This window comes from Plectropomus leopardus, chromosome 15, assembly GCF_008729295.1.
Source record: "Plectropomus leopardus isolate mb chromosome 15, YSFRI_Pleo_2.0, whole genome shotgun sequence".
NCBI classification, from domain to species: Eukaryota; Metazoa; Chordata; class Actinopteri; order Perciformes; family Serranidae; genus Plectropomus; species Plectropomus leopardus.
This window is the reverse complement of record NC_056477.1, coordinates 29,271,732-29,299,322: the sequence shown is the minus strand read 5'-3', so window position 1 is coordinate 29,299,322 and position 27,591 is coordinate 29,271,732. Positions and strand designations below refer to the sequence as shown.

Genomic DNA, 27,591 nt, shown 5'->3' with positions numbered 1-27,591 from the left:
GTAGTTAATGAAACTTAATTTAACAATTATAAAGTTATAGTAAATAAAGCATCAAGAAACATTAATTTGGCCCCATTAGCCTTTTAGTTTTTATCTATAAATCTATCTATCTTTCTATCTTCTTTTTATCTATAAAAAGAAATTATTTGTGCACTGATGATAAATAATAATAATAATAAAATTGCATCTGATCATTATACTGAACACATTTATAATTAGAGAGTCAGTGGTAACATGCACCACAGAATTGAAATTCTTTTAAAGTTCTGTAACGTTTCACTTCAAAGGGGACAATCAGTGCTCTGTTTCCATCTCTTGGCTAGAATATTAAGCCCCATTAATAATGTTCAACAAAGCAATAAATGTTTCAGCTTTATCGCAGTCATTCAAACCATATGAATAGATGCTTATAAAATAATTTATTATCCACTGACAAGGTATTGCAAACACTAGAAGCAACTTTATAGCAGCCACTCAAATAGCGTTTACAGATACACTACACAGAATTAACCATTTAACAAGATATTATAAACATCAGTTGCCGCCATCCATATAATGTTATACAGATGCTCTACAGGCCAAATAAATCTGCAAACCAGTGCTATAAATATCTGGTCCATCTGCCTGTCATGTTTAAAGATGTTCACAGCTGATTTCTTAAAGATGTATATGTCACTTGGTAATACTTAAAAAATACTTCATATATGTTAAATGTAACAAAACCAAACAGTCATAAGTAAAGCTTTATGTATATAGCACTTTTTAAAACATGCGGTTACAAAGTGCTTCACAAACACATGCACACACACTTAAATAAAATAAATGAGTGATTGAATTAATTTAGTTTCAATAAATTACAATATGGAACACAGTACAACGAAGGACAGATGACACCAAAATGAACAAAGAAAAACATCACACGTGGCATTTTTGTAGAAGTTTAAAACAGTCCAAAGATTCAGCAGATCTGATGGACTGGGGATCGTTCCAGAGGGTCGGGGCTTAAACAGCCAATGAACTTTTGTTTTGCAGTTGGGGCAGTGGATGAATAAGAGTCCAAGATTTTAGGATCAGAGTTGGTTGAGAAGTACAATAAGGAACAAGGAGATCAGAAATGTAACTGGGGCCGATGTCATGCAGTGCCTTGTATGTTATCAACAGGATCTTGTAGTTTCTGAATTTTACGAGAGGCCAATGATGGGATGCAAGAACAGGTGTTATGCGGGACAGATGGCTTGTCCTCGATATTAGTCTTGCAGCTACGTTTCAAACAAGTTGTAAATGATGAAGAGCAGCTTGACTGAGGCATGTGTAAAGGGAATTACAATAATCTAAACAAGAGAAAAACAAAGAGTTTATTAATAGCTCAAGATCCTTGAAAGACAAATTCACAATTTCACAAACACATTTTCCATGCCTGGAAAGTCATAAGAAGAAAGTCATAGAATTAGTAAAAATCGTTAAAAGTTTGGAAAAGTCATTTGTGTAATTAAATTGTTACAGTAATCTTCCTTAGATAACCTTTAACGTCATGTGATGTAATGTCAAATGTATTTTCTTTAGCTGTTCAGGTATCATACAATTAATGACAAGTGTCAATGTGGGACAACATTTTGTAAACATCACATATGTTTCTTCATTTTTCTCCTCACGATCCATCTCTGCTTTCGTATATGCCAGCTAGCAGAAATTATGTTTGAACAGAGTTTGAATATGATATTTGCAGCAGGTAAATTGGGTATAAAAAATCTGCATCTTGCACTGTTGCGGCGCTATTGCGTTGGCAAAATATGTCCAATGACAAGCAGAAAGATATATCAACACTTGGCAAAATACTGAAAATCATCTCTGTAGTAGTACTGGCCACAATAGGTTTCAACAGTACTACATTTTGTCATGATGACACACGCGTGCACAGACTCACAAGTTGAAACAATACCAGCTGTTGTGACGATGTTGCGGTAATAAAGTGGTAATAGCGCAATTGGAGTATTTTAGCATGTTTTGCTTCAGCATTCATCAGATTTTTGTTTTTTCTGTATATCTTAAATGTTGAAACAAGCTACTCATATGTCTGCTAAAGTTATTATAACATCAACAACTCAATCTCAAGAATGTGATTACTGTCGCTGCTGGTTTCTATTGGAACTCCCTCCAGCAAGATACTATGGTGTCTCTAAAAGTCAAAGAAAATATGCATAGCCATTAAATGCATGATGATTACAGTGGAATAAAATAAGCAATAGGCATTTCATCTGATGACTGTGAACCATGTGTTTGTATAGACAGAGACTTAGAGGGATGTTGGGATGTAGTTTGGCAGTGATTTTATTTCTCTGCTGTACAACAAAAACAACAGGGCATATTTGTTCTGTGCAGAGCACCAGCAGGTTTTCTCTACTGTTGTAAAACTAACATTTTACTACGACAAACTGAATACAACATATGAGAATAGTTCTTCTTCTACTGCTTCTGCCTCAAAACTTACTACTGACCAGACTTACTCAAAGGCACCACCTGGTGGCTGAAGCTGTGCAGCTCATTAAATAATAGCCAAAAACAACATAGTATCAATCAAATATCAATAAATCTCTCAAATTAGGCTATGTGTAGTATTAGTACACACAGAAGAATGCTTTTGTTGATGGCCAGTCCAAAGAATTATGCTAACATTGGTTCAGGAGTTGGTTTTATAAACATATAGCACTGTAAAGGTCCTATGTTAATATTACAAAGTAAAGTATCCATAATGACAGTGTCATGTGATTTCACTTAATTCTTATCCAAGTAAGAATTCCATTAAGATCATGATCAAACAAAGATGTAACTTAATTTTAATCTAACGTGTGCTTTTGTTTACGTTTGTTATATTCAACATTAGCTTGAGCAAAAAACTGGAAGAAAAAGCTGTGGTAGTGCATCAAACTTTTAATACAACACCCCAAATTCCACACTGAGGGGTCTCTCCTTTGATGGCACAAAAACTTCTCTTTGAGCTTGAACAGTAGTGAAGATACATATGTAACATCTGTACCCAGTAAAGGTCAGAAAGTGTTCAACATGGAAATGGTTCAACCTCTGGGGAACCTAAATAGGTTCAGCAGATTTGCTGGTAATCTGCCAGTAAGATTTTGATATTTTTTGTGTACCAGATGAATATTTGTCCCTAATGGTGACACAAAACGAAGGGTCAGGAGGTCACCTTAACATCAAGTTACATCCTCTGGGGATACAGAAGAAAATCCCCTTATATCCCTTGAATTGAAGATGTGTTGTCCTGGACCACAGTGTTAAATACTGAAAAACTTTGATTTCGTCATGTGTTTGAGGGAGTCACAAGGAGTTTGAATCATCGTCTGGGGAGAATGATTATCCCTGCAAATTATGTGACAATCAAATGAGCTGTTCAGACATCTTACACTGAACCAAATTCCATTTCACTCATTCGTTTGTTTCTAGCAACATCCATGTTTTATTCTTAATTATACAATAATTTAAATCATGTGTTTTCAGCATGGGGGCAATGTTGCTAGGGGCAATCATATTAAGGCAGCTACAATATGGAGGCCCACACATTCTTACTTGTTGTTTGAGATTCTGCCTCTGTGTGTGTGTGTGTGTGTGTGTGTGTGTGTGTGTGTGTGTGTGTGTGTGTGTGTGTGTGTGTGTGTATTTTTTGAGTCTGAAGTCTTCTACTTGTGCGCCTGGTGTAAAATTTGAAGTTGAAGCTGTGAATTAAAGGCTAGACAGTCTGCATGGTAAACCTCTCACCTTTATGCACAAACTGTGATCTCAACAGGCTGACATTAATCCAGACCTTAACCCTTGGTGAGCTAATAATTATCACTGTGTGTGTTTAATGGGAGGAAATGAGCCTGCACATTGTCTTTATTTCCAAGTCTTAATATTGGCTGATCGTCTAAATTCCTTCAAGCCAGCAACACCTCATAAAATCCCTCTTGTTGTGCCATATGTGCAGGAGAGAGACAGCTCTACAGCTTTCTCTTGTTGTTGGAGGACTCTGCATCAGCCACACCATAAACACTCTCTGTGAGCTTGACCTGAGGTCAAATGATGACAGGGCCATAACGCAAAAAATATGTTGGTTCAATAATGCGCAGGGGTACTGTATGAAAGTCATAAATTGCACTTGTTGTTCAAGTAATTATTATAAAAGCATTCTGAGCTGCTAAGCACTGGTCAGTCCGACACAGCCTTATAGTTAGTAGAACTTATGCACCCAATTTCAGTGATTGTGAATTGCTCTGAGCGCTGTCAAAACATACCAGAACTGTATGTTGGTTATATTTTAGTTAGTTAGTTAGATCTTTATTTCCAACATGCCAAATAAAATAAGAGAACAAAATAAGATATGTTAGAAAAACAACACCAGAATGCCCATCCGACATATTCAGTAAACAAACTTAAGAATTATGTCCTAAAAGGAGTGGGAGGGAGTGAATACCAAATGGAATATATATATATATATATATATATATATATATATATATATATATATATATATATATAATAATTCCAACCCCCTTTTTACTGTGCCTGAACGCATCCTGTGTAAACACTGATACAGCATAGAAGCAGCTGCATTGCGAACATGCAGCTGCAAAGACATGAATGGTTATGTCGGGTATTAGATCAGATAGATCAGAGTTTGATCAGATGGAGAAATTTCTGTCTAGATTGAGTCTTTTGTCAGTGTCTTTCAAAATGACCAATAAGACTGCTCTAAAAACACTCATATGAATGTTTTCTGATTCGCCATTTTTACAGACAAGTTCTGGTTTGATTAAGGCAAATAAACTGCTTTGGTAAAGTTAGGGAAAGGTAATGGTAGTGTTTAAAAGATACCAGACAATAAGGCTTTTAGAATTTCTTCTTGTTATTGAATGGCGCAACCATAAAAAACATTGTTGAGCATCACTGAAGAGCTTACAGATATAATACACAATACACAGCTCTAGATACTGTAAGATAGATTGTAATAAGATTATACTACAGAACCCTAAAGATACTTAAGAGAAGTAAAGGGTAATGGTGCAGTGTTTTAATAATCAATGCTGTTGTTTTCTCGTGAGGGCAGTCATATTATTAAGCCAAGTTGGCAGAATAAATGTCAGCATTGCATGTTTCTCCGAACCATGGACACTTCACATTTGCTTGTTTCATATCAACGTTTCTGAAGAAGTGATGTAGTGTATGAGCTGAGTTTGCATTGGGAGTTGGAGCAGATGGGGGATGTTGTGTCACTGTAGCAAGACTTTCACTGTGCCTGGCGTTCTGCTGCTCCATCTGTGCCTTGAGTATGCTCTGCAAGCCGAGAGTGTTGCGTAGTCAATAACAGAACAGTATGTATATTCCAATAGTGCTCATAATAAAAGCTCCAGTTCCAAAAATATAAAACCAGTTTGTTGCAGCAGATGTGTTAATCACTGTGGCCTGTCACATTTAAATGAATGTGTGGGAAACCCTGCCGCTGAATAATAATATATAAATGTAACATAAACATGGTTTCCAGAAGCCTATTATGCCAACGTTTAAGGCTCTTCATTAATCTTCTTCTGTGTCTTTTGTGGTTAGTTTTAACTTATTGTGTTAACAGGCAATGTGACAACTGACTATTTAGTTTTTATTACTGTGCAATAAAGGCTATTGTTTCTGTGCTCAAACTAAATATCTCACTTGTGTGGCATCATACAGTCTATGCTGTATCATTCAGCATTCCGCAGGTAAGGAACATTTGTTTTCAGACCCAGTCATGTCATAGGATTTGATCATGAATGCTTTATACCACAATTATGTGTCTCTATCATCACCAAAGGTTATCTGAAAGACAAGGCCTTCAGCTAACACGTCATACATGCTAGAATCTTTAAATACATCTCTAATGCACGCTGTTGTTTGACTTTCATGTTTCTCGTCTTTGCAGCATGTCTGTTTCGCTACAACATCCTGTCACTGGTTCACTTCCTCTACCTGCTGCTGCTGCCATGGTTCCTCTGTCCAAACAAGCACACAATCAGAGGTAAGACCAACTGTGTTGAACGTCAGAGCTCTCTTATCATTTTACATCTAATATTTTTTGTCAAATCAGTTTGTCAAATGTGATTCCAATTCCTGTGACATCAGTTTGTCTTTGCTCTGTTATGTAATCAGCGTGCTCTGGAGCCTATTCTCAGCAGTGATTTGCTTGTGTATGTTTGATTGAAAGGTGATATGAGTTTAAGGTTCTAAAGAGACTGAAAGTTGTTGCCTGACAGATTTTACTCGGGGTAGAAGGAGCCTTCTGGGGTCCCTTTCCTACTGGAAATACTACACATGCATGGAGGCATTAATTTTAACCCCTTTGCCAGTGTCATACAATGATGGGCTACCAGTAAATACTGTCCATGCTGTGCTCAAATGTCGTTCAAAAATTTTGATTTGAATCTGCACCACGTTAAAGAGAGCATCTAAATAAGTAAGAAAAAGAAAAAAGAAGAAATCACGATCGTATTTTCACTGGCCACCATGCAGCTTTCTAATGGTTACTAATCTGTTTTCCTGCCAGTCTGTGATGTCGAATATGACACAGAAGAAAAAAAAAAAAAACGGAAAGGTGTACTCATGTATTGCAGACACAGCTCTGGTCTACTGGCATTGGGAATGCAGTCTATTGTCTATCTTTAATAGCTTTTGCTGCATTTAAAAAACCCACATACATGTGCTAATTTGCATGGAAAAGGATATTATATAATTATGCCTTCCTTTAATACAGCTATTATGTTATAAGAAGACAGAAATATTAAAAAGAAAAAAATTCTAGTTCTTTACCAAAGTATTTCCTTTAACAGGATTTCCCTCTAGGATAATGCATCCCTTTATCTTGGAATATCATGAAAATTTTCCATTATTGCACAAAATCAATACGTCTGGTTAAAACAAAAAACTTCTCTGGTTATAAAAGAGTAATTGGGTATGTGGTAATATCACATTTGCATTGCTAAATAAGGAGGGAGATCTGGGTGCTGGCAAGATTGAGGGGAAGTTATCCACAATTCTGTCTCACATATTACCCATATTGTTATGATATAAAGCTTTATATTTGATTCATTATCTAAGTCAAAATGATTTTGATATGTGAGACAAAATATGATCCTACATGACTTAAATAAAAAAAAATCTTGCTGCAAGGTAACTTTTATTCTTATTCATCAATACCAGATGTATTCTGTGCTTCATAAAGAAACTGAATGTGTTAAATAATTTTCTCCTTGGCTAAAAGCCTGTCAATATTAAATACTACACACGCATGAAATAATGGCATTATTACACAGTTCTCCACATTTCTACCTCTTACAGCATTCAGTGTTGATTTTGTATAAATTAAATATACATATATGCATATGCTAAATTTTTTAGTGAACTTTAATTTGACAAATTCTTCTATTTTTAGTATAAGTATTCCAGTCTGTGTGTGATATTGAAGACATACTTTGTGATAGTTTAAGAATTTCAGTTAAAGTTTAATAAAAGAGTTTAATAAGAGTTTAATAAAAAGATTGATTCTCATGTCTATGTGGTTGGTATGAGGTGTGTGGAGCAGAGTCACCCTAATACATGTATGCCACTCTTTCTGTACATAATAAAATCTACCTACTTGAGTTTTCTAAAGCTCATTAATGGCATGGGATATCGAGTTCAAAATTGGCCCTTTTAGTGTATTTTGTTGCTAACACTTTTACTTAAGTTCCATTTTCAATACAGGGCCTTTAATTGTGCTGGAGTACTTCCTCCACCACTGAAACCATGTGCAATAAATGCCCACTAACAACACACACTCTCTTTGGTAAAACTTTGTGTTGTGTTGATGTGTGGATCTGAGTGCATAGTTTCCCTGATATTTTATACAATGTTAAAATGAAATTTGCTCCTCTGCCGACTGACATTGTGATCACTCCCAGGTGCCTGTTGGGCAAAAGTCTTGATTTTTTGCCTTCTTTTCCAATTCTCCCCTCTGTCTTTCTTCCCGGTAGTCTTTCTGATCTTACGATCGAAATACATAGAGGCTCTTATTTTGGTGGGAGAATAATTAGAGAGAGAGGAAGAGAGGGGGGAACAGAGAGTGAAGGGGAGTTCCCCTATAGGAAAACCCACTGGCCTGCCAAGACCCTGACACGTGCACACACACACACACACACACACACACACACACACACACACACAATGGGGAAAAATTCAAGGGACTAATGGGAAGCAGCACTGCTGGGCTCTGAGAAGAATGAAGAGACGCTTTAAGTCAGAGCTGCAGATTACTCAACAACTGGCATGTATTCAAACATTCAATTATAATCTTATATGTCAGTTTAAGACTCTTACGCTTAGCTGTACTCTCATGAGATTTAGTCTGAGGATGATGATGTCAAATTGTCTTAACAGTCTGGACAGTCTTGACAGTCTGGATGCTTTGACGCTACACAGTCCACAGTTATTGGGCAGCGTTACAAAATTAAAGAATTTATCTTTAAAACCATAAAATGAATGAATTCATATTCTAATAGGTAAATGGTCTTGTGCTATGTCTCAAATAGGATACTTTCATTAGTACACCCACATGCAGTACACTGTGTACACTATGTACTCAGTTGCGTAGTGCATACATTTTGGCAGTTAGTGTTGTCTGAAATCAAACACGGCTGTTGCGCAATTACTAGAAATGGCGTTCACAAGATTTGACAGCTTTTCTTCTCCTGCTAGGCGAATTGCTACCGGGCAGAGCACTATGCAAACATTTGATGAACACTTGTCACTTGCCAAAATTTGTTTAAATGAACGTGCTTTCATGGCATGTTATGGATGCCTGTGGCTAGTTAATGGTAGCTGCCACAATTTGTTATTGTTTACAGCTTGTCAAGCGTCTGACCACAAATATATGCTACAATTTTCTGCAGCGAAGATAACAATTTGATTAAGCAATATTACACGCGAAGGAGTGCTGTTGTACTGTATATTATCACGGCTATGATGCGGTCGTAGGCACAAGGCTGCAGGCTGTAGATGATATACAGTCCAGCATGACCTCGATGGTGATATTGCTTTTATACAACAGTTTACCATGTGCCATTTATTAATTAACAGTAATAAGCAACAGCAGATGATGATGTGGTTGTTCATGTGATGATGTTTTTGGTTCCCCAAACACAAATAGTTTCTGCAACTGCTGGAAGTGACAGCTTTTGCCTCGCAACACATAAACATAATCCTGCAAACCAGCCTACTCCTTTGTGTTTGCTAGGTCTACATGTTATGCACAGGCCAGCTGCTTAGTATCGTGAACATTTATCTGTCTATTTCCAGTGAGATAAGGGTCTGTTTGACTGTAACAGCCCGCTGTATATTGTGTGTCCCTCTTGGCTTGCTGAGGCGAGTACTAGGAAGAATCTTTACCGACTCATAACTGCAGTCTCTGCCGCCTCCCGCGCTAGCTCTGACAACTGCCTCCAGCTACCTCCAGCTGCCTCCGGCTGCCTCCAGTTGCCTGCCTCACTCACACTGTATTCATTAGTTGGACAATGATACAATATTTGCTGATATCAGATACAAAAATACAATTTTGTTTCAGTTTAGTTAAAATTCAGGGGCCTGTGATCAATGCAAGACATCAGTAAATATCCTTATCCTTATTGTCTGCCTCTTGGCTGCTTGCCATTGTTTGCTGGGCGCTAGGCCGCTAGCACTGTTTGAATGTTTAGAAAGAAGTTGTGCTTGGATGTAAATGATGACACAGATGTGCCTTGGGAATTTCAAGATAAAGGCAAATCTTGAAGATGACAAAATATTTCAAAGTTTTATTTTGCAATGTAATAATAAAAAGTTCAGACTCACAGAGCATGCCGATAAACTCTTGTTTATGTATGGAAGATGTCAATAGACTGGTTGAAGTCAACTTTCCTGTCTGAGGTTTGTCACAGAAACATTCACAGATCATTACTAGTCTGAAAAGTTAGTGGAAGTCATTATATGAGTGTCATAGCCAAACACTCCCCTCCTGTACTCTATTATAGCTCCATACTATAATCTGAATTGTTTTGTCTGACATTAACTAGACCTACACACACTCACTGAGACAAAGGCAGTTTGAGACATGTAGACAGTGTTGAGATGAGATGAGATGGCATCTTGCCAGGTCTGGGTATAAATAAAACATGAAAGATGTTTGTATTGCATGTGCTAACAAGTCCAAATGAGATTCAATACCACAGTGCAGAGGGGCTCTGTCTGTGCTGGATGTACGAGACATTTATTTGCTGACACGTCATCCAGTAACATTTTATCAGTTGATAGCATATGAAGACTTGCTGTTTTCTGTGGACTCTGTAAAATAGGCAGCATTCTGTCATATGTAATAAACAAATACTATTCTTCATTTAAGACATTGTTTTTCAGCTCAGCTCGGAAGAGACAGAGGCACTGTGGAACCTCCTTCTGGCGTAGCAGCCCTGTCATGATTTAACACAATCAACATGGAACGTTTCCATACATCTGATTGCCAAAAGGCCATTATTTTAATAATCTCATGATCTCATGGTTAACTACAAATACCACAAGAATTTGGACCAGAAGGACACAAAAAAAGGAAAAACTCCCTCACACAGCCTCACTCACATACAGTATAAACATAATCTCGTATTTTTTATGGTTCTGTACAGTGGCCAGAGGCAATGTTTTTCATTCGTCTCATTCTTGTGAACAATATCTCAAAAAACCTTGTGAGGGAATTTAATCAAATTTAGTACAAACATCCACGTGGACTCATGAATGAACTTATTAGATTTTGGTGGTCATAGGTCAAAGGTCGAGGTCACTGTGACCTCATCTGTCTCATTCTTGAATGTGAACGTCATATCTGACTAAGTCTTGAGGGATTTTCCCAAAATTTGGCGCAAGCATCTACTTGGACTCAAGAATTAATTGATTAGATTTTGATGGTCAAAGGTCAAAGTTCAAGATCACTGTGACTTCACAAAACATGTTTTTGGCCATAACTGAAGAATCCATATGCTAAAAATTAAAAAAAATGTCTAAGAGGATAAAATGATGGTCAAAGGTCCACTGTACTGTGACATCATTGGCCATTATTCAACATGATATCTCAGGTACGAAAGGGCAAACATTTGGTCAGACATTGAACTGGTGACTCTTGGGTGTCCACCTTGAAACTGTGCTGATTGTAGAGATCTTCTGTGCGGTGGGGGGAAGATGTGTGTGAAGCATCCATGTTTTCACAGACATGATGTAAACTGTAACTGCAACTTGACTGATGTTCCGAGGCATACCTTTGTGTGGAGGGAATAGTTTTGGACTGATGTGACTGTCATTAGTTATTTAACTTATATATTTTCAACAAGAAGTAAGATGGTCTCAATTGCAAATGCTACTTCTTACAAGTATAATTCTTTGTGGTGATTTTGAGAATAATTACTCTATTAAAGAAATGGCTTAAGAGAAATGAAACCAAATAGATAGAACAGAAAACATAGAATATCTTTATTGCCATTGTGCAGGCGAATACAATGAAATTCAGCTGCATTGCCTGAGCAGGGGTCACATAGGACAAAAGGCATAAAATGATAAAATAAAATAAAAGGTTAGTAAAAAAGAGATTATATTGAAGTGTCTCAGTTTATGACAGTCAGCTGTGCTGTTGTTCTGCTTGTTACTCGTTGCAGCTTAGCTCTAGCTCTATCAGGCGCAACCCACTTCACAGAGGTAGGATGCTGTAGGTCCTAAAACCTTCAAGACAAGGACATGTAGGAATGTCATAGCTGCATTGATGCTTTTCTAGAGTCTGTGGAAACATCTAATATAAGTATGACCAGTTTGCCAAGACAGAGACATGAATACAACAACAACAAATAAAAGCTAAAGGCCCATATGTTGTCTCTTGGGAAAGTCAGGATATCAATGTAACCAACTATTAAAACTGCTTTTTGGTGACACTAAAAGTTTTCCGTGGTTTCTTGTAGTGGAAACTACCAAACACACACACACACACACACACACACACACACACACACACACACACAGCTGTGTTGTGTGTGAGGGTGATTTCCATCCGGAGAGGGTTGGGCGAGTAATCCAAACAGTGGCAGGGGAAGCTGCTGCGACTGCACCTCCATGACCCCACACACTGTCCTCAGGCTGCATCAGCTCTGAGTCGAGTGGAAAAATGCCCTATATGTTTATTCTGCGAGTTATTGGTCTCCTCCACCTCAGATATTTTTTATAGGTGTGGCCAGATGGGGCCATGGAAAATCCTGGGGTGGCACACCAAAACCAAAAGCTATAACTGAATTTCAGGAATTCAAATACGTTGTTGTAGTATACAGGCTAATTGGAATCTATGTCCACATGAAGATTTTGGGAATTACTAATATACTTCAATTTAATTTGAATTATTTTACAGTTAATATTATAATTATCTGATGTGCGTAGGACTTTTGACATTTTGAGCTCCACTGGTGATGGACGTATATTGTTTTTGGGGAACACCTTAAGGGAATTTCTTCAAATTTGGCACAAAGTTATACTTTGTCACTCATCATCAGTAATAGATGATCTGATTAGATTTTGGTGGTTATAGGTCAGTGTTCAAGGTCACTGTTACCTTGTATCCATCTTGTTATTGTGAACATGATATTGCATGAACACCTTGAAGGAATTTCTGCAAATTTGGCATCAACGTTGACTCAAAAATGAACTGATCCGATTTTGGTGGTCACAGGTCAAAAGTCAAGGTCACTGTGACTTTGTCCGTCTCATTCTTGTGAATGTGATATCTCATGAACATCTTTAGGGAGTCTTTTCAGATTTGGCAAAAATGTTTACTTGGACTCAGCAATGAACTGATTAGATTTTAAGCTCAGAAATCAATTCCACTATTACCTTGGGTTTGTCTTATTCTTGTGAATGCGATATCTCAAGAAGACCTTGAGGGAATTTTCTCCAAATTGGCACAAACTTCCACTTGGATATGAGTATGAAATAATTAGAAATGCATATCGGGAAGGCAAACAACCATATAACGAAAATTCTAGTAATGTGTTATGTATCTATACATACTTTAATTTGAACAATTGCATTCATTAAAAGGAACAAAATATTTACATTGAACAAACCGTCTCCAGTTCAGAGACAACTTGTGGGTACTAGTGTGTCTCATTTTCAATTTGATATCTTGAGGTGAGAGTTCGAGGGACCCCTGAGAAAATGGCCATGCCAGTTGTTGTCTCGCCAAAATGTAGCCTAACTTTGGAGTGTTAATTAGCAACTATTCAGACATGGTTAGTACCAAAGGATGTATTAGGTTGTCTAGTTTCACAAGATGCCACTGAATTGGCGCCACAGACAGTAATATAGGCCTCCAAATATTTTTGCCCTCGGGGTACTCACTCTCCCTGAGGTTTCTACCATTTTGTTCACTTTAAAGAGTTTTTTGGGGAAGTTTTTCTTTATCTATTTTGAGGGATGTTGTATGCTGTAAAGCCCTTGTAGGCAAATTGTGATGTGTAATGTCAGGCTTTATAAAAAAAGTTAAAATGAATTGAAATGGACTCAGCAGCTATTGATTATCAAATAACTGTGTATTTTCTGAGCAAAACTGCAGAAAAAGCAACATTATGTAGATGGCGAGTAAGAGGGCTCTTATGAGAAAATGGCTGACAGCAGATGCAGCCGAGGTTGAGAACATGATCAATGTTATTTATGATATTTATGCGATGGAGAAACTTACATTTATTGTAAGACTTGAGCAGGATAAGTTTAATAGCTGTTGGCCATCTTGGATTGAACATATATCCACATTAGGATTGGATTTCAGCGAATATAAGAAGATATATTTATAACATCACTTCCCCTAAGTTGTCATTGAGCTACTCAAGTGTTAACTCTTCAAAGTTTATTTGTGATTCTATTGTTTCTTTCTTTTGGAGTACATGTATGCAGCCAGACCTTCTGTAAAACAGTGTAATATAGATTTGATTAATTTCTCTAGTTTTTCTCTACTTCTTTTTTGTTTTGTTTCTTTATTTTTTGTTTGATTGTTTCCTCTCTTCAGAAAAACATACTATTGTACTACTATAGTATCACTCTTGCATGCATGAATATTTTTACAACACATACTTCTCTTTTATTTTTGATTTTCTTTTTTTCGTTTTCCCACTTTAATGTTAAAAACAGAGAAAGGAAATGATGAAAGTATGCTGTGATTATATACTGAACATCAATTTTAATTCCAATAAAAAACAAGCAAGCAAACATGACCCAGTTTCAGCTTTCGTAACTGTAAGAATCTGCTGTGATAGTGAAGTAAATATGTTTGAGAGAAATTTTAAGACGTGTCCTTCCTGTGCTAAATGTATCTGTGCACTGAAAGTGTTTTCTGAGCTACAGCTTGTAGCAGATATTAATTGTTAAGCTCACTGTGTTTATATTCATGCCACAGCTGCCACTGTGGGGCCGACGTGCAGCAAATGTTTCAGGATTGACTGGACATGACCTCGGTTATTTATGAGGCTGCTGAAAGCCTCCACACTGACTGTCCACTGACAGTCTGTCACACGTTTCATCACAACTTTATTGTGGATCAAAGCAATCACACACACCTCGCTCTATTAAACCCAACACTGCATCTGCATCTCCACACCACTGAGCATTATGTGTGTGTGTGATGGGTGGAAGTTATGAGAGAAGGAGCACGCTTGATGTAATATTTAGCGTTCTTAGTTGACTTATTAATGTGTGAATCCTTAAATCAGCAAAGCCAGAGGAAAGCAGCTGTAACATACATAAGTTGATGGCTGTTGTGAAGCTCAGGTTGGCCACCTGAACACATAAAAACATGTTTCCACAACTACTGGCCAGACTACCATAAATTCTGCTGTGAACTGACATCTCCATCATCACGCCTTTGTTTCCCTTTGACCAAAACCATAAGTTCATGACAAAGTAACTTCAAATTTACGGTGGATACTTGTCCCCAGATGATGGGGGTTTGGCTTTGGTTTGGGGTGGGCAATAATTCAGTAATTTAAGAAATCAACTTCATTCTTTTGAAAAAAATTTAAGACCCCTCCTAAATTCTATTGATTCTTTGACCTCCCTGCCTGGTTGTTACGACTGAGCCTCCTTGTTTGTTTGTTTGTTTGTGTTTTTTTTTTATTAGCTTTTTGTTTTGTTTTATTTTAGTTTGTTGTTTTTCCATTTTTCCCCATTTGTTTGCAAATTATTTTTTAAGTCATTTTCATCCAAATATTTATTGATTATTTTCTTATCTTATGTGTGTAAGGTACTGGTAATTATGGTGTCATTGTAAGTTTTGTCATGAATGTAGCTGTTAGTGGGATTTCCGTTATTGCTTTTATTTCTGTTATGGGCTCTCTTTGGGAGGCTGGAGGGTAAGGGGGAAAACATGTAAAAAATGGAAGAATGCTTGGGTGCTCTGTGTTTATATGCCTTTAATTGTTCTTACAACAAAAAATAGAAATTGAAAAAAATATTTATTGACTTAATGGATTGGCCTTTTGAAACTAGATATGTGCATGCTATGTGCCTTGAAATATAAATTTACAGCAAACAAAAAACACGTAGGAATATAACACTTTGGGCACTATTTTAGCACAAGGTCCAGTGTAAAGTGGTAGCTCCGGGGCACACAGAATGTGTGAGCATTTTCAGGTCCACCTGCTATTTTGGTTCATGCATGAAAAGTTTTGTGATGTGCAAATGAGCCGAGTGTGGAGGAATGTAGAGCAGAGGATGTGAACAAGAGAATGTGTGAGAGTATTAATTTAACAATATTTAAAAGTCGATACTCTACTGGGAAGACAGAGATATGTGTATTTTTGCTAATATCCATCAGTACTGTATGTGTAGCTTACATCAGATACTGTTGTTGACGTGGCTGTTGTTTTTGCATTTTAATGTAAACATGTTATATTGTTTGCATTTTAAAAACGGTTAAAAGTAAAACTTAATAATATATAGAAATATATGTTTTTAATAAAAAAATAATAAAGTAAAATTAAATCAAATTAAAAAAATAAATAAAATAAAATTAATATATAGCACATAACTCTGAAAAAAAGACAGACCAGAGGTGGAAAACAAATTTAAAAAATATAAATCTAAAATATTAATTAATATTAAAATAAAAAAAGTGTGCAAAAGCACATTTAAAGCATAAAAAAAGTTTAGAGGAAATAACAAGCATGTAATAAAAATAAATAGAAGATGGAATTGATTAAAAGGAAGAGCACAGAAATGGGTCTTGAGCTGCTACAGACTTACACCTACAGACTTTTCCTCTTGTTTGTAATAAAATACGATGAAATGAATAGTAATACAAATAATAACAAAACAAGTTTTTGAAGAGCAGGACTTAGAGCAGAATGCTCTCAGTTTGTGTAATTAAGCTTGTATTAATGCAGAATGGAATGATTCATTATGTTGTATTTGACTGACACTGAAGTCTGATTCCTCAGGTCTGATCTCCATCCTCTCTGTCTCCGTCTCTGTTTCTTGTCTCTTGCTCCTCCAGGTCACACAGGTCGCTTCATCAGAGCGGTGTTCTGTACCAGTCTGCTGTTTGTACTGGCTCATATCTGCTTCCAGACAGTTCTATACACATACCCTCCTCTCAACATTGCCATCGGTGACAACTGTTCACAATGGGACACCATAACCAGACATATCGTACTGTCCAGGTATGGAACTAGTGGAGCTGCAGTCATCAGTTCCTACTATCACTGATGTCTTATAGTGCAAATATGATTCCCACATATTTCACAAACAATATAAGACAAGAGCAGATTAAATTGTCTATGTTCCCACCAGGGGAAGACGTGTTAAATATTTTAAGAAATATCAGATTCTAACATTTTCAATTTATAATATATATTTATATGAAATGTTTGGGGATTATTTGGAATATTTTGTTCCAAATCTAGACACACTAAACTAGTAGCTGTGACACCTGGTTTGGAGGAAAAAAGTGAAAAATTCTAAAAATAAAAATGTTGATGTGTAAACCTACTTTTAAATAAATGCCCGTGACATAAAGGAAAAAATGTATACTATTTTACGTACACATTTTTTCTTGAGGGAATATGATTTTAATAACAGTCCAGATAAATTTCAATCTTACTGGGAGGGGATATTTGATAATTCTTCTAACTTTATTATTTAATTAAAATACAAGGTACAAGGTAGATTTATCAGTCATTTTTTTAAACATACTTTGAAAAAAATGAAATTAAAATGTGTCCTTGATCCTGCTCCATTTTCTGGAGTTGATGCTTTTCATTTGGGGTTGGAAGACGATCAAAATGTTATTTCTGTAAAACTGAAACTGAAGAGACATTTTGCATCTTTTTTTTCACATGTGGTGATGATTTGGATGATTCTGAAAAAATGGCGAGGTTTACAGTCCCTACTGTTAACAAAGTGCCCTCAACCAAAAATTCTTGGTGAATTAAGAAATGGATGTCCAAATGTTTTTAAATACAGTTATTTATTGGATATTTTTATTTCTGAACTGAAAGAAAACAAATGTTTGACTTTCCTAATTTTCTCACTGTTTTGAAACTTTAGTTTAGGTTAGAGGGCATTATTGCAAATAGAACAATTAAGACTATGAAAGAAAATGAAATACATTAAGGCCATGTTTGGAAGACTGATGATCATGGTGACTGTGTTTTTGTTTGTTTTCTTTAGTTAATGTATCTTTGTCTCTGTGCTTCTGTGATGTGTTTGGTAATATGGTGCATCTTTTGTGCATTGTTTTAATGGTAAAGATTTTTAGTTGCATCTACATGCCAGTGTGGAAATGCAACTGCAGATGGGAAAATGATTGACCATCTTTAACCTTTCCACATGCTTGTGTCTTGTAGGCTTCCCATGGATGATCCATGGAGTGTGTTACGCCTTCTGTGTCCTGACCTGGGTGGTGTGTGTGGTCTCCTTGATAACAGTCATCCTCTGCAACAGACTGCTGAGGAACAGAGAGATGGTGGCTGCTGCTAACATTACATCGGTGAGTCAGGAGTGTGTTTCTGACAGTGAGAGATATGGCTGAAGGGTTACTCTGTTGTTGGGACAAAATCCAAGTTGCGACCCAATCACCAGAAAAAAGTCGGCTTTATATGTTTCTGCAAACCACAAATATGTTATATTTGCACATTTTTATGTACTGGATATGTAGGGACTTTACATTTCAACAACCTAAATTATGGCAACACTTTCTTTCTTTTTGCGGCCTCACAACGAACTCATGTGGATTAGTAAAATTACAGAACTGGCAAATAGCTGTTCTATTGACTTTTAATAAAGAGCAATTGCTTAAAGGCTTTTGTCTCTGATTTTGGGGTTTTTATGCATGTTTTTATGCACCACTAGGGACAAAGCTTTGTTTTGACTTTTTCGCTTTTTCTTTCAGAATGTCCTCTTGACCATGCCTTTGTTTTTACTTACCTGTTTTTTTTTTTTGTTTTTTTTAAATTGCAATGTTTTTGGTGCCATTTGGATTACTCACAGAGCTTTCACTTTTTGCAGAACAGCCTCTTGGGCCTTGTTAACAGCCTCTGTGTTGGCCCTTGCAGGAACAATGTGTTTGTATTGCTCATAAAAGTCCACTACTATTGTTCTGTCAGCATAAACAGCTATCCTCTCTATTCTCTGCTGTATTTTTAAACTCTGTGTGTGTCTGCATTATGCAGATCTGGACTGAATTAGCCTCAGTGACTTAACATTAATTGCGCCCGTGTAAAGCTGTGTGAGCTTAGTTCATAAGGTCACTCTAGTTAAAGGGCCTATTAAAGTTGTTACAGTGAACTTACCTCTTCTTTTTTTTAAAACCTAACCTGCATTATCGCATCATGAAACTGGAAGAAGTTCTCTCACCCTTTATTCATTTAAGATTTTTTAGTACCACCCAGTGGAAACATTTCTGATTATAAGTCCTATTTACAAGTGAACAAAAATGCAGGAAAAATAGCCACAGTAAAAGAACTGTAGAGTTTAGTTTTCCACGTAAAGGTGTGTGGTCCACATGACGTTTCCTTGAGCAGAAAAGTGGTGGTGAGGCTGGGGAGCACTTCATCCCAGCACTTATGAAAAAGGGCTGCTGGCACTTTTTTTATGAAGTGCTGTGCATGGGTTTTGTTAACAATATCTTGATATTGGTGTTAGCTAGGGAGCTAATGCAATTTTCATTAACAGAGGGTTAACTACACAGTAAAAAAAAAGCTTACAGCGGTAAGTGCTCCGTGGTGCATTTTGGTGTTATTCAGCACACGGCTGATAACACCAAAATGCACCAAAGAGCGCCACAGGAAATCATTCCTGCCTGTGGCCATCAGACCGTACAACTCCTCACTCTGAATGTCAGACACTCTGGGTCAGTTAGTCTACTCTATACGACTCTATAATGTGCAATAACCACTTTGATGTACAATAATCCAGTGCAATAAGTACATCCATGTAGGAATATTCTATAATTCAAATGATGTTAATCTTGTTGTTTTTATTAATCACATCTATAGTAACAAGAACAAAATGTACACTTATATTATACTTTAGTGTGTTTAGATATATTTATTTATATTATTACTTATGTTTAAATTTTTAATTGATATATTCTACACTTTCCTACTTCTTTTAAGACTTTAGAATGGGAGCATCTGGACACTCAAGGCAATTTCCCCTTGGGGATCAATAAAGTATTTCTGATTTTGATTCTGATTCTGATACCAAGATGAAAGCTCAGCAGTCACCAGCAACATCCAGTGTTCGCTGGCTGATTTGCTCCACAAATGGGCTTTTCTTTTCTTTTCTTTTTTTTTTGAAATGATTTTTAGGGGGGGGATATTTCCCTTTGACATTAGCAAAGGGCCAACACTGGAATGAAACCCAGGGCAGCTGCACAGGCCTCAGTTGTGGAAAAGTTTGAAAAAATTTTCAACTTGAAGCAATTTTCGTTTTAAAAACATTCTGAGAATGGCTACAATGCAACTTTATACAATGTACAAATGCTTTGTAACATTGTTTTGATGTAATGTAATGTGATATAAGTATAACTATATTATAAATATATAAATTAATCACATACAAGTACATACATAAAAGAAGGTCTATAATCTTGTCATCAATAACATGTTCTTGAATATTGTTCTAATGTATTGTGGGGGTTTTATAAAGAACATTCTATGATCTGTCACCTCACATCATACACCAAAACATCCTCAGAATGTTTGCAGTTTTATAGCGTTATGTCGTCGGCAACATTTAACCTTATTGAGACATTATTTGAAATGACAAACATCTTTAAAAAAAGTTCTTTGAACATTTGAAACAATGTTTTCTTTAAAACATTGATATAACTTTGTAGATAACTTAGAGCGGATATTGTGGGAATGTTCCCTTATATATATATTATATCACATTATATCACGTTGGAAACATTGGCCCCTGGTAAACCATGAACTAGAAGAGGCAGAGTTAGCCTGACGTTGCATGTGATGGAATCTGTGAAAACTGGCATCTGTGGTTTGTTACTTAACTGAGCACAGCAGAGACAGCAGCTGGCACAGCTGGCAGCACTGCTAGTGTGCCTTGTATGTCTACTGAGGACAGAAACAAACTCACCTTGTTCACATCCAACTGAGCTACCACACAAACACACTCATAGACACACGTTGACCTGCTGTCTATCTCTGTAACACACTTCCTATGGGAAAATGCTATATTGTTCCCTTTGCTCCTTCTGCTTTTTTATGGACCAGTTCATCAGCATACTCCCTGTCTGATCTGTGTGTTTCCACCTCCCTCCCTTTTCTTACCTTCTCACTTTCATTCTTCTCTGTGTCCACAGCAACCACCCAAACAAACAGAGCTGAGATGTAGGTCAGAAAAAGAGGAGGCGGCAGTGGAATCTGAGGAAAATACATGTTCCAATACAAGTTTAGAGAGTTTTTCTTGTTGATATGATAAACCGTTAAATTAGACAAAAAAAACAGTTCTTGCTGTTTTTGGCTTGTTAGCAGCAGAGTCTAATGACAGCAATGTCAGGCATTTAGTCCAACACTTCAGTCTAAAATAAGACCAATCAATCCATTTTAAGGTTAAATTCCAATAAAATGGAACATAATATATATAACATAATATCTCAATGACTAGTGGCCGTAATGCCATCAGATATTTATGGTCTCTGGAGGATGTTTCTTAGTAATACTGATGACCCTTTCTTTTAGTGCCAGGGTAGAATTTCCTTGTCACTTCTTTAGAGGATATCCCAAAAACAAAGCCTTAGATTTTCATGAAATGTCTGGTAGATATTTATGATCTGCTGAAGACAGATCCTCTTATTAGGTGACCCCCATGTCCTCCTCTATCACCGAAACAATGTCTTTGGCCCATATGTTAAGGCTCTAAGAATAGTTGTACATTTGTAAATTGTTAGGATGTTCACGTGCAGCATATTTAAAGTATTGCAGCGTGAAGAAATGCTATTTTAGCTCTAGACTTTAGACTTGACTTTACAGCTGTGCCATTTCAGTAGCTGAGATACAATGTTTAAAGCTCCACCAATCAATCGTTTTGTACAAACAATGGATCAAATGGCTATGTGTTAAGTGAAAATGTGATCAACACAGAGAATTATTAGCTACCCTGCAGTTCCCCTCAGATCTACAGAGCTTTTTTGCTCAAATCCCTTTTTTATGCATCAAGCAGGCACAAAGCAAAGTTATCATCCCACTGGTATGGGGTTTGTGTCCACTTGATAAATGTAAGTCCATTTTTCATTCCACTTTTATCCCTGGTTTTTGCCTCTCCAAAAGAAAAATATTTAGCTCCTAAAGGGATGCTTCAGCTGTTTTTAAATAGCTTTGTATCATACCAGTGTGGGTAGTATGTGTAGATAAACTAAGGTGAACTTTCCTCCATCTCACCATTAGCCATAGATCCTTCCAAAACTGCAGATGATGCATTTTAGGTCATTAGGCTGATTTTCGCTACTTCTTTGGCTGTCGCTCAAACTACAGGCTGTACTGCCACACACACACACACACACACACACACACACACACACACACACACACACCCACACACATCTTTTTTATATATGTATATATATATATGTTTCTTAGTTTTTATACCATGCCTAGCTGTAATAGTGAGAGTATGTGAACAGGAAGTGGCTGCCATACTGCTTCCTGCACAGTGAATACGGAGGCTGAAAAACTGAGATCAAACTGTAAAACTAAGCAGGGATGATCAAATACAGACCAGTATTATATACAGTTGCATATTTCTTGCTTCAAATGCTTTCAGAACCATGTTTTAACTTATCATTTAAATGTAATGAGAAATTGTTTGTAACCAGCCTGCACCATTGTGTTGAACGGATGAGTTTGCATAACGTCATCCATCTATTGGTCAGATGTGGCACAGTGCATTCTGGTAGTTGTAGGTTTTCTGCCAAAAGAGATTGCCACAGTTCATTTTCTCTGTTTTATCCGGTCATATTGCACCAGTTTAAAAAGTATTTATGTCTTTCTGCTGCAGATACAGCTTAGTTTTATGACAGGGATCTGTTTATTTTGGTAAAATACTTCTTTAAAATGCTCCACTGCTCCACTGCTAGTTTTGTACAGTGAGACAGAAGTAGTGTACAGTGTGGTTTTTAGAGCTGCCATCCTGCAAATAGCTGCTATTTTCTGCAGTGAGCAGCATTTCTGAAACTATTAATATAAGCATCAGGGATAATCAATTTTTAGGTGCACTGGGATTCTCTCTTGATTGATTTACCATGTGTCATAATTCAGAGGAATCCCCTGCCTGGCTGGATACTTTTACACACATCAGTTAAGTCACGTTTTGTGGGACGATGAGTTCAGTGATATTCCTGTCTCAGTAATAAGAAACGAGATCTTTGCCACCTGTTACTGCAGATCATAACATCAGCATAAGAGTTCTGGGGGTACTCATCTACACTGTGTACAGGGAATATTAAACTGCTCTCTGTGTCTTCGTATTGTGGGCAACAGCACAATTAGTTCGATAGCTTCTATTTTTATTCTTAGAGTTATGCTGTAATGATGTAATGAAACCTGATGGCCTGTGTATTGCATCCTTAATCTTTAATGTTGAAGAGTGACAACATGCAGTAAAGAAAAGTGGTACAATCTGTGTCTGTGTACAGCGTACCATTACACCCCTGGGTTGCTGCCCTCTCCCATAAACAAAACAGATACTGCAGTATAAGCAGTGTGTGTATAGGAGCAGGGGCCCTATAAAACTTTACATACTTACATGTAAAAATAGTCAGTATTTCCATATGCAATAAAGAAAAAACAAAAAAAATTGATGCACAGAACATCCAGTATTGATCACATGCAGAGACAGATTGCAGGTATTCCATTTAGTTCCTTCTAGTTTAAGTTGTAATCACATTACATGTAGTTGTACCTATAGCTGCACCAGTGCTTGTACATGTGCCACCTGTACCTATAACTTTACTTGTACTTGTACCTGTACCTGTACCTGTGCCTATAGCTTAACTTGTACTTGTATGTGTACGTGCACCTCTACCTGTACCTGCACCTGCACCTGTACCTGTATATGTAGTTGTACCTGTACTTGTACCTAAAGCTGTTCTTGCACTTCTACCTGTACTTGTGCCTATAGTTCTCGCACTTGTAGCTGCACCTGTACCTGTGCTTGTACCTATAGCTGAATTTGTACTTGTACCTATAGCTGTGCCTGCATTTGTACATGTACCTGAGCCTATAGTACTTGTACTTGTAGCTGTACCTGTACCTGTGCTTGTTCGTATAGCTGAACTTGTACTTGTAGCTGAACTTAGACCTGTAATTGTACCTATAGCAGCTATACTTATACAGATGAAAAAGGTTTCTCTGCACTTCCTTCAGCAGTATGAAGCTGATTCAAGTTCTTCTCACACTGAGGACAACAAAGCTCCAAGTGAAAAAAAGGGACTGGAGCACACTGATTTGCAGCCTTTTATGGTGCGAACAGATGTCTGTTTTCAGTATTTGAACATAATGTACAATCATCAGCACACATAGCTATGGATCCAAGAAAAATTGTAGGTCATTTATAAAAACAGTGGAGAAGAGACCTTAGGCAGCTCCCATCTGGATCCTCACAGCAAACATTTGGAAAATTGGAAAACCAGCTGCAGTAATAAACTCTTTGAGTACTGTTCGATAAAGATCTTATGATCCAAAGGCATGCAGATGTGAGAAACCATAACATGCTAACCTGGCGCATTACATTCAACAATCTATCGAATTAAAAGATGATCTAATCTAGGAGCACAGCCTCTATTAATTTACTTTTATCAAGGTATATAAACCAGTGGTCAGCTATCTAGAACCAAATTGAGTATCCAGGGTTGTAGGCATGTTGCAAGAGATCAGTTGGTTATTTCATTACAAATCTGATCAGAAACTATTTTCTCCATGTATCAGTTAAAATTTCACTATATCTTACATTCACTAAGGGTGAACCCTATTAATTCGACATCACTTTGCTTTTGCTGCATCAGACACCTTCACAAGGATTTAAACCTCCAAAATCGAAGCAGATTTGTTTACTTTCTTTTGAAAACATGAAAATAAGGCAATGAGCAACTTGGCAAGAGCTGTTCTTATAAGAAATTAGTAGACTTAATTAATGAATAACTTAATAACTAAATTATTTTTAAAGAACCTATGAAAAAATGTCCCAAAACCTGCATTTATAATTTTAAAATATAATTTTTTTGGGCCATTTCTCTTGAAGTTGCCCGTTGCCCTTTTCCTATGTTTTTTAAAGCCATCGAGTCAATTTTGCTCAGGTCTCAAAGGGTTAAAAGATCTGCAGTAATAGATTGGTGAAAAAGGTAAAAGATTTTTTCTTGTAACAATACAGGTCTTGAAATGTTCCACTTTTATATAAATTTTAGGAACAATGGGATGGGACAACAGTGTATAAACTCAACATCTTTGAAACTAAACATTTCTGTCATGACTCAGGAAATGCAGGATCAGACCCAAAATCAGCCAAAGCAGGCAGACAGGATAAGGTGATTTACTGAAGGTATATATGTATTTGTTATATATATATAAGATTTATATATGCGTACAGGGAGGCAGAGGGCATCTGGTGGATGGATGGAAAATGGCAATAAAGGGGCCTGGGGAATAGGGAATGTGGCTGGAGGAGAGGGCAGAGGGACAGACTGTGACAGGACCCCCCACAGACTTCCCACCAGACCGGTTAGGAACACTGAGCAGGGTGGGTGTGGGGGTCTAGAGGAGGGTTTCAGGGGCAAGTTGCCTGGGAACAGAGATGGTGACCTTAGACAGATGGCGTGGGAGCAGTGCCACAAGCCTGCGACTCCCCACCAGTCTGTGCAAAACGTTTTTCTTTGCAACGGTCTTTGGCGTCTACATATTACGTTTGAGGTATCCTTCTGCATCTGCTGCTGATGTTTCGGAATGCTGCTACCATGATGTCAACACTAACATATGGTTGGATGACACTGTGCATGGTTATGTTTAGGCAACACAAGCAAATGGCAACCAATGCCAAGACGTCAACAAACGCACATGCTGGCACAGATGGTTAGGTTTAGGGAAAAGAGTTACATGGTAAAGTTTTGAAAAAAACATCACATTCAGATGGGAAGTGAACACCAGACTCCCACATGAAAGCCCCTGGTTTGTTGGATCCATCCATCATTACTCTCACCTACCCTTGCGCCCTTATAAAATTACTGTCACCGGCAACATTTCAACCTGACACCTTTCTGTGGTTTATCATACGGGCGCGGCTAAGTCCATCCGGCCACGTTCTCAAGTGGCGCTGCCCATCTGCTTATCACGTTATTGCGCCAGGTGCTGTCTGGTGACTTATTATAATAATGCAACCAGTTCGGTTTATCCGCATTCTCACCTAATACTTTCAAAGGGAATGTGAATGCAAAAGGTGCCTTTTGGTGTCAGGATCGTATGCCAAACGCACCGTCAAAGTGGCAGTATTTGAGTGAGAATGAGAATAGTTAGAATTAATTTAAATAAGCCACTTGAAAGAGAGGTAAATAACTTCAAGGGACATAAACAAGTCCAGTTGTCTGTGATATAGCACTTAGACTTGACCTGGATGACTGAGAATCTACACAAACATAAAGTAAAAACAATAAAGACACATAATAAAGTCTGGATACATCATCAGATTATGATCTTCATTACATCAGAAGTAAATCTGATGAAGTGTCAGAAATGGCTGCAGTTATTTGTCTTCTCCCTCAGCTGCCTCTGATTCTCAACTGCTTTCCAGCCTGTATCACCTTTTATTCATACTCTGTTTCAGCTCATGTCATTGAGTTCAAAATCATATGGCAGATGTCTATTTAGAGATGAATATTGTCTTAATTTTTTTTTCTAGTTTTACCAGTTGGAAGTTGCTATATGATCTAAGGTGTTTCATGTAAACAGCCTGACCTACATGTAAATTCATTTTTGTGCACCTGCACTGTCTGTAACTAAAGAAAAACTTCACAATTGTAATTTAATGTGACCACATTGTACTTTAATAACGGTAACTTAATTTTTGTGTTTTAGCTTGAAGATTATACAACAGAAAAAAATGCAGATGAGGAGGAGGAGGAGGATGAGGAGGAGGCGGAGGAGGAGAAAGAGGCATCAGGGGATGAAGATGAAGAAGAAAAGTCTTTACCTGGTGACCCCGATGAGGAGGTTTCCACAGCAACCAAAGCCAAGCAGCTGGCCGAGCGTCTGAAGGCCACAGCCCGGAAAGTTCTGCGGGACCTGGGGAGAATCTTGGCCATAAGCCTGCTGGCTTTGGCTGGTAGGTTCTGTGTGACAACATTAGCCTCTCAGGTTTCTACAGTATTTCAACACACATGAAGAAGAAGCTGAACAAAAGTGAGCTCAGTCCAGACACTGGTATTTGGTGCTCAGTTTTTGCCCAGATTGATTTTGTCAGGCTGTTTACATTCATCGTATACATACTGATTCATATCCATAAACACTGGGTTCTTAGGTAAGAACAGAATCTATGCACACTGGAGAGCACTCTGATGCACATTTAAGTCCCGACATGTTTGAGCAAAATAAGTAATTATTGCGTTTTCTACCATTCTACAGTTGTGTAATATGAAATTATTTAAATCACAATAATTGGACTTGGGGCCCAGCTCTGTGTCCAGAGCTGATGGCACACCTGATTGTGCCATCTCTTTGATGACATTTCTTTGCCTTCTGTCGCCCCTTTAGTGCATCTCTTTTCTGAATTTTGCAATGTTTTTTTTAATTTTGGTGTCAGATTTCAAATCAGACCATTTCTTTTTAACCTCATTCGTACTGCACTCTTCTCCAGATACAGCAGTCAGAGTGTTTGATTACATCCCACACATCTTTTTTGTGTGCGATTTTATATCCAGATTTAACAAGACTAAATATCACCGCTAATTCCGGTGGTCCGTCTATATATATATATATATATATATATATA

General features: G+C 37.3%; 1 protein-coding gene across 1 annotated transcript in view; it reads left to right on the top strand.

Moving 5' to 3' along the window:
• Positions 1-27,591, top strand: part of piezo1 (piezo-type mechanosensitive ion channel component 1) — a 101,449-nt gene that overhangs the window by 27,637 nt on the left and 46,221 nt on the right. Inside the window, 5 exon segments of the mRNA XM_042501901.1 lie at positions 5,945-6,040; positions 16,592-16,757; positions 17,943-17,997; positions 17,999-18,085; positions 26,679-26,925. Coding sequence (XP_042357835.1) covers positions 5,945-6,040; positions 16,592-16,757; positions 17,943-17,997; positions 17,999-18,085; positions 26,679-26,925 — 651 coding nt within the window.